The 8,232-nt window shown below is 31.3% G+C and overlaps 2 protein-coding genes across 3 annotated transcripts in view; both read right to left on the bottom strand.

Moving 5' to 3' along the window:
* Positions 1-867, bottom strand: part of LOC104779528 (cyclin-J18-like) — a 63,514-nt gene extending 62,647 nt beyond the window's left edge. The window contains exons 1-3 of the mRNA XM_010503894.2: positions 750-867; positions 561-637; positions 139-238 (exon numbers count right to left, since the gene is read on the bottom strand). Coding sequence (XP_010502196.1) covers positions 139-238; positions 561-637; positions 750-812 — 240 coding nt within the window. The 5' untranslated portion in view covers positions 813-867. The remainder of the gene's footprint in view (positions 1-138; positions 239-560; positions 638-749) is intronic.
* Positions 1,827-5,043, bottom strand: LOC104779518 (type IV inositol polyphosphate 5-phosphatase 9-like). Of its 2 annotated transcripts, none has more exons than XM_010503883.1 (8): positions 4,886-5,043; positions 4,560-4,750; positions 4,067-4,174; positions 3,668-3,974; positions 3,024-3,208; positions 2,598-2,706; positions 2,332-2,483; positions 1,827-2,208 (listed from the first exon to the last, which is right to left on the bottom strand). In XM_010503883.1, exons 1-8 carry the CDS (start codon positions 4,904-4,906, stop codon positions 1,992-1,994), a joined length of 1,290 nt encoding a protein of 429 aa, XP_010502185.1. In that variant the 5' UTR covers positions 4,907-5,043; the 3' UTR covers positions 1,827-1,991. The 2 variants fall into 2 exon arrangements, with proteins under 2 accessions (XP_010502185.1, XP_010502186.1); XM_010503884.1 differs by having other exon boundaries at positions 2,332-2,456.

The following is an 8,232-nucleotide window of genomic DNA, read 5'->3' as shown; positions in this document are numbered from 1 at the left end:
AAGGATTTCAGACTATGAACCGATAAACCCCGGGCACAATGCATCTACAGAAGCAAAACAGTTCAATTCTAGGTACACAATAGAAGAGAAGAAACACACAAAAAAGACTATATCACAATTAAGGAAGTAAAAACCCACTTTGCATGAGATCCAAATGGAGACTAACACAAACAGCTGCAGATTGCTTTCAGTCAGAGGTTGCAATAGCCAATGCTCAGCTTTCTTTCTCTGTAAGAACCTAATAAACCCAAGTATCCAGATAGAAGAATCACAAAACATGACATAATGCCTAAATTTTTCACCAAAATCCAAAATCCATCAAACAAGAACTGATCCAACCAAAAGCACATAAACCAACTAGTGAAATGAGTATCAATAAGGCAGTCAAAATACTCCAAATCTAAAGTATCCGATTCGAAATTAATCCAATCAGAAGCAAAGGAAACGAGCAATTTCACCGATTTTGATAACTGAATTCCACAATTAAAACCCTAAACACAATCGAAATCACTAAAAATTCTCAAATCAGGAATCATCGGAGGAGTGAAAAATCGCAATACCTGACTACAGAAGGACGAAATCGATCGAAGAAGAGAGATAGCGCTGAGTATTTAACGATCGGAGGAAGTTCGAGTTGCTTTCATCGCCAAAATCAGATCCAAAAAACAAACAAAAAAATTCAAAATCAGAAGTGAATAAAACCCTAAACAGGTAGCGATTGATAAGAAGAAGAAGAAGATTAAACTTACAGTAGAAGACTGAATCAGGAACTCGACCAATCTCCGTCGTAGATGAACGATCTCTGTACTCATCTCTCTCTCTCTTGACTCTCTTCTCCACCGTGAAAATTTTAAACGTTTCAATGGCGCTGAAACTCTCAAGGCCGATTTTTTTTTCTTTTTTTCTTTTATCAGTCTATATCGAGAAGATTCTAAAATGGGCCTGGGCTCATAATTAAATAGGCCTAATTTTAATTTCCTTATCACAAGTATATATTATGGATGATGAGTAGCGAAAACAAAATAGTGAATGTATTTTAATTTTATTTTCCCATTTTCTTACAATAACGATTCATTTGTTTATTGGTAACGAGATATTTTTGCATTTTGTATTTTTCCCAATTATACACTAAAAAAAAAAAATCATTCAATATTCACTCAATGTTCAAATCTGATATTATCCTATTTCCAACAACTAAAATTTTGGCAGACAAACGACAACAACTCATATATGCATTTACTAAAACCACTTGCCCATTATAATTAACAAAAACCATATCTCTTTGTTTTGTGAAAACAAGATAAAATAAAATATGATTCTTTTATATATTAGTCTCATATTATTATATAAAATACCCAATTGTTCATGCTCCAAGCCTCCTGTCCACATAATATAATGCCAATTGCTAAATTAACCAACCATATGGCTTGTTCGTTTTCTATTTATAAAATTTGTTAATGTTGTTTGTTGTTGTTAAAGTGTTAGTCACATATATATATATATATGTGTATGTTACTGCATGGGATGTCACCTCCAAATAACTTTTAAAATGTGTAATTTATAGCCAAATGGATGTTCCAGTAATATTCTGGTGGTTGATAATTCGTTTTAGTACGTGTTCAGGATCAAAGATTGGGTGTTACTATACTTTTCATTAATTAGTAGTTCTTTTTAAAAGTTGTGGTTGAGAATTTTAACCTTTTTTAAGTAACAAATATATGTGATCCCGGACCATAGAGAGTTGTTGAACTGCATAAATGATATAACTCGATGTACTTTGTAATTCTTGAATAAGATTTTACCACACAACTGTCACTTGTCGCCAAGATTGCATATTTAATCAATATTTCACAAAACCTCTATTATAGATTCTTTTATTACAAGATGCTTAGAACAAAATTGTATAAAACAAAGACTCTATTATATGAATAAGCTTATAACTATAGTTGGGTGTATTATATACATGAACACTCACCCCCCGGTTAATAAAACTACGTAGATATCCACGAGAAGTCTTTAGCATCTACGTCAATTGTTTCTTCAAATCTGTCCGAGAAAAATAAATTACGAATCTTTTTACCACGCCGTATAACAGTAACTTCTGCGGTGAATATTGCTTTGACAGGTCTGTGATCAGATATCTTCGTTTCTCCTCTTGCATATTCATGTTGCTTCAGTCCACTTCCGTACCATATTATACGATCACACCTATCATTTATATGCATGTGATCAAACTAAGATATATAGTAATTAACCAATATTATGATAAGGAGCATGTATATTGATGTATACTGTATACCGTATACACATACTTTACGTTACTTTACTTACCATGCAGGAGCTCGTTTCTTCTCGTCTTTTTGGTATGTAATGCATCCATAATATAAATCCGAATTTGGAATATATTTATAAGTTGGAGCAAACATGACAATTCCTTCTTGCCATCCTCTGAAAATCTGGCCGTTCAAGATCTCCATGCTTAGCTTAATTTTATATAAATAAAACCATATAAGAAAATGGCGAGTTTACAACCTTTAACACATGTAAAAAATATTGAATTATACTAGTAAGATGTTCATTTCTATATAAACAATCACCTGATCATTTTCTAGTAAGATGTTCCATTCTTGGCTTTTCACCAATAATCTTGTCTTCTCCTCGGGTAGTGAAATTCTATAATTCAAGTCTCCCAGAAAAATTACTCGACTGTATAAATTGATCCAATAAAGAGAAGACAAAAATAACTTTAATTAATAATTATATAGATAAGAAATATCACAAGTTGGGTAATTTCTTAAACAAGGAGTACATACTAAGCAAACTAGCCTTTTTCCTTTCACAATCTCATGTCTTATTATATTTAACCGGTCAACTTGCTTAAACTATTTTAATTTTGGTCTGACCTTATATAGTTAATTACTAACAAGTTGGCTTTCTTATAAAAAAAATTCACGAAGTATATGAACCAAGTGTTATTGAATTCATTTCAAGATATTAGCGTTATATTAAGATATAAAGCTTACTCGTGATCAAGAATCTTTTTAGGTAAATCTAGAGACGAGCCTCGAGGAAAACTCGATCTCGCTAAGATCTCATTAACATCGGAGTTTCTCTGCCTTTCATCTCGGTCCCGGCCACCGGAAGCTAGATGGCAGCAAACAAAACAGAAGGTCGTTTCGTGCAACTGAAACCTAACCGATACCGATCCCTAATGATAAAATAATCAGTGGTGTAAGTATGATAACCAAAGACAAAGAGAACAATATAATTATTTATTTATATGAAATGCAAATTTTGTTTGTGTTGGCGCTTCAATATTAGGCACAAAAATCAAACTCACACATGCTAGCTAAATTTAAGTTTAAATAAACTTAACTATGTTTTGATATTCGGTGAAAATACTACCAAACTATTACTATGTGTTTATATATAAATGGCCGACATACTGGCATTATATTCACTAATTCATATACATATATATAACTATAAGTTCAAATTTCAACCACAAATTATAATAATCATTTGTGAATACAAATGCGAACGCACGTAATTATTTTCTATTAACAGTCAACACCTAACTCAGTCGACATCTATAACAGTGAGATTTTCTTTTGAACTGAAAAAAAAAAAAAAAGTTAAAAAATACTTAATTCTAAAAATCAGTTACCTTGTTTCCTAAGCAACCCATGATGCCGCATCCAACGCATGAAACGCTAGGATGCCGGATATATGGCCAGAGATCACCTCGGACCCAAACGGTGATCAAGATTCCGACCATCTGTTTACTTATGATACATCTGAAATCTTGTGAAATACTATTAGTGCCCTTTGATTCCGACACGTCCTTGTCTCGATGAGGTTCTGCTACTCCCTTGTTTAAAGTCTCTCTTATCAAAGAGTTCCATTTTGCAGAGACCTTATTGTTATCTGGTCCCAATACATTCGAAGCTCGAAGAGGCACAACCTCTTGAAACCTAGATTTTCATTCAATCAACTTTTAGACATATAAAATCCATACGTTATAACTAAATAAATTTAATTTTTATTATTAGAGTTTATTAATCACCCAAGCACGTATATGTCGCACGGTGTTTTGTGTGTTTCCAATAAATCATCCATGTCAAGCCCATCGTCCGGTACAATACCACCGACGTTCCATGTGCTTGCAAAAACCCTAAAAGATATACATAAGTTTACATTATTTTTTAATTAAAAAAAAACAATTGTCAAACGTTCTAATATATTTGATAAACCATTAACTGTTAATTTTGTAAACTCATGGAACACAAAGGGATCAAACTATGACTCCCTTAGAATCTAAATTAATTACGGTTGTCATCCACCTGTTGATTATAACTCTACTGGTTTTGCGCATTCGGAATTAGGTTTAAATGCCGTGCAATGCAAGAAAAGTGACTAGTTATGTCAACTATACGTTATTGTGATCCGCGCTCTCTTCTTTTCCCAAGTATATTCGACGGTTAAAAACTACAAATAAAGGTAACTATTTTTCATGACAGAAAACGAAACAAAGGGTATATAAAGTTTTAATGTATTACTTGTAGTTAAGATGCGTGGTTTTGTGTTGCTCGAGTAGAATTGATTTAGACGTGAAAGAAGGTCGTTCATCAAGTAATCCGGAAGCTTCTAGAAGCTTCTGATCTGAATCAGGTGGGAAATCAGCGACGAAGTTGTTGCTCCCGACGCTTTTCCTTAGGATCTTGTTGGCCACAAGTCTTGGCCACATAACCTTATCAATATATACCACAGAATAAATTGCATGCATATATTAAGATCAAGGGAGAATAACAATAACTTATACAAGTATATATTTTTCCGGTTTATCCGACGTATAGATTAAAAAGTACGAAATACGAATACTCACTTCTCTATAGCTTCCAAGCATTGCTTAGAGAGAGAAAGAGAGACGAAGAACAAGAGATCGAAAGAGGAGAGAGAGAGAGAGAGGTTTATCAAGAAGCAATGGAATTGTAGAGGAAGTATAATAAGTAAGGGAGGGAGGGAGATAAGGAGCAAGAAAGAGCCATGCAAAGCCGGAGAGAAAGAGGTGAAAATGTGACGTGGGCGATGATTATATACTATATAGTTTTTATTATCATTCCCTTTTAATAATTAGTCCGACGATATTATTAAGCTTATTTTAAAAATCCAAAAGAAATGAAGGTTGATGATTGGTCCATTATTATTACTGGTTGTTGGACTAGTTAGACATCAAACCACCTTGATCACATTGTATACGTCCTTAAAATCCCACACAAATTAATTTGAAACCAATCAATCTTTGTCCTTAACTGTATTACTTTTAAATTAAACACTGAAAATGATTACCTTTTTACTTATTTTTAATAAAGAAGAGGGTCCAACTTGTTACTATTTTTATCATCGGATAAAAAAAATTAAGTGAAGATGTGAAAGCAATTGCAAATTGTAATAATGAGAAATGACAAAATTAGCTGGCGATGTATTTGTTCCTCTAATATAAAAGAAAACATTATGTTCCTCTAATTATAGAGTTCTACTATTTTGGTCTTTGAATCTTGTTATATGTCATAAACTTTCTTTTAGCAGAGAAATTAAGATATTGTTACTTTTTGGTCGGTCTAATCAATGTGGATCGCTACATATTTTTTTAATCAAAGGCTTACCATTGTTTGTTTAACGATATATTAATTTCGATATTACTAATTATAAGTTTGAATTAATTTCGGCTTATAATTGTGAGCAGCTAAATTACTCCACCAATAAGTTGCTGCTAGTGGTGATATTGTATGGGGAATATCCGTCGTATTTATTTGGTGCTCTGTTGTAACTTGTAAAGTCTTTATATCAGTATATATATATTTCAATAGGTCCCTCAGCTGATAATACATTACGAATTATAATCATACTATATAGAAGCACATGACACGGCAATAGTAACTAAGACGAAAGAACAACAATAAGTTATGCAAGCCGTATATGTACTAACTACTAACCAGAAGGGTTAGTAACTTGCATAATAAATATAATTTGTCAAAATGGTAGTAGGAGATATGGAAATTAATTTAACTATTAAAAAATGGCAGTGTGATTTTTTCTCTTCACATGTTATTTTGTTATGTGAACGTTTATTTTATTACATAGAATTTCAATTTTATAACCATTTGTCACGGCAATATTTGGTTAACGGCTGTGCGTTTTAAAATATTTTAAATTTGACCAAGAAAATATTGTTACCCGATTTAAAAATACATGTATTACTGTAGCTCATCATGGAGCAAGTTGCATGAAAAACAAAGTTTTGGGTATGGAACTTGCACTTTGTAATGCAGCCAACAAAAAACCAATTTATGTCCAATTGGATCCAACCATTTTTAATGGTGACTCCACAAAGCTTCAATGTACGTGTGTGTACGCATACACACAAGATTATAATTGGTATTGGATTGTCTAATTAAACACTGACAGATATAATAGTGTAATGATCTATATTGATCGATGCAAGTAATATCAGTATTCACGAAATGAAATTTCTTTTTATTGTTTAAAACTAGTTTCATTTCATATAAACTACATGATTCACAAAGTAGGGCTTTTCTTCTGATGACTTATTTTGATTTTAAAAATAAAATTTTATATTTACATTATTACATACTTTCTAAAAAGGAAGAAAAATAATGAAAGAAAAGTGTTTTAATGTGAGCAATTTTTGGTGGATTCGTATCCATTACATATCTTGTAGACAAGTAAGAATGAACCAAAATGCAACACGTGGCAGATACAATATTGTACGTAAAAAAATGACTATAGGCTATAGCAATACATATAGTTTAGATTTAGACATAGACCATTTTTGTTTGGTATATGACTAAGACATAAGACATGCACCATACTAAACAACAAGTTGGCAAAATTGTCTCTAGACAACACTTGCTTTTACACAGGCTAAAAAGGTGCAGTTAATGTTTGATATGAGGGATCATATACTTCAAGTCTTCAACCAAATATTTCCCGTGTAGGTTTTAATACTCATTGTGACAAAATACTATAGAGATGCATGTCAGAATGTCTTACAGAAAGAAAAAAAACACTATACACCAGTTGTTAAAATGTGTTGATTGTTTTTGTCTTATGTTTGCTTATTTGCTCTCTTAGTATTGGATCATAACGAAGTTAAGTTTATTTACCCCAACAATATTTTCTTACCAACGAAATTAAAAAAAAAAAAACTTAAAATAGATCACAAGAGCGTTATAATTTTGTTATGTTCGTCTCTTAGGGAGATACTAAGAAAACGTGTGTATATATATACATTTATATGAGATTGTTGCTGGTATGTCTGTTCTTTTCACACAAGATGTAGTATATACCAAAGTTCGGAATATGAAATGTCAAGATAATTTTTTTTTTTTTTGTGCAAGAGTCAAGATAATTAAGTTTCATGTTTTCGATAGTATTAAAGAGGGGATTTGTATACGGAGAAGAAACTAATCAACTAGTTTTACCTTTGATCTTAAGCAAATTAAATTACATACCTAAAGAATTATTTTTATAACATNTTTTTTTTTTTTTTTTTTTTTTTTTTTTTTTTTTTTTTTTTGGCAAACATTTCTATGTTTCTTGTCACAACATTATTATTGTTATTAGTTTATCATTATTAGTGGATGCACGTGTCGTCCTTTTATTTGTTTCTCTATGAAATAAAAATTATGACATTATAATTATATACTATCCATTTACATACTTTTATTAAAAAATGTTTTGGATACAACCGGACAAATTGTCCATTATATCGTTCATTGGTTCAATAATAATTCTAGTCAGTATATGTTTATACTTTATACTTATAGTGATAAGATTATTAACGTGTAATAGCTCCGATTTTTCTTTTATCGAAGTTCTATTTTAATTAACTATATTTTGTTTCGGTATTTAACCAAGCAAATACAATACAGTAAATAGGTTTGATTACTTAATTTTTAAAAAAATATTTTCCCGATGAAAAAGACAAAGATCATTGGGTATCTTGAAATCGAGATTCCAGGAAAGTTGGATTTCAATTAAAATCGTAAGGAAGAGGGTTTGGTAAGTTTTCTTTTTGCGGCATGTCTATTAATATTAATAACCAAATGATTAATAATTTATATCTAAGATAATCTTAAGAATTGTTGGGCTTCTAAAGTTTTAGGGAAAATCACTAGTTTGACCCAAATTGAGCAGTTAATTGCTAGA

Source organism: Camelina sativa, chromosome 4 (genome assembly GCF_000633955.1).
Source record: "Camelina sativa cultivar DH55 chromosome 4, Cs, whole genome shotgun sequence".
NCBI classification, from domain to species: domain Eukaryota; kingdom Viridiplantae; phylum Streptophyta; class Magnoliopsida; order Brassicales; family Brassicaceae; genus Camelina; species Camelina sativa.
This window is presented reverse-complemented; position numbering and strand designations above follow the sequence as displayed.

Coding starts and splice junctions, on each gene's coding strand:
- LOC104779518 (XM_010503883.1), bottom strand. CDS start 4,906: ATGCTTGGAAGCTATAGAGAA. Junction 4,751..4,885: donor TGCTTGGAAGCTATAGAGAA/GTGAGTATTCGT, acceptor TATATTGATAAG/GTTATGTGGCCAAGACTTGT. Junction 2,484..2,597: donor TCTTACTAGAAAATGATCAG/GTGATTGTTTAT, acceptor TATAAAATTAAG/CTAAGCATGGAGATCTTGAA.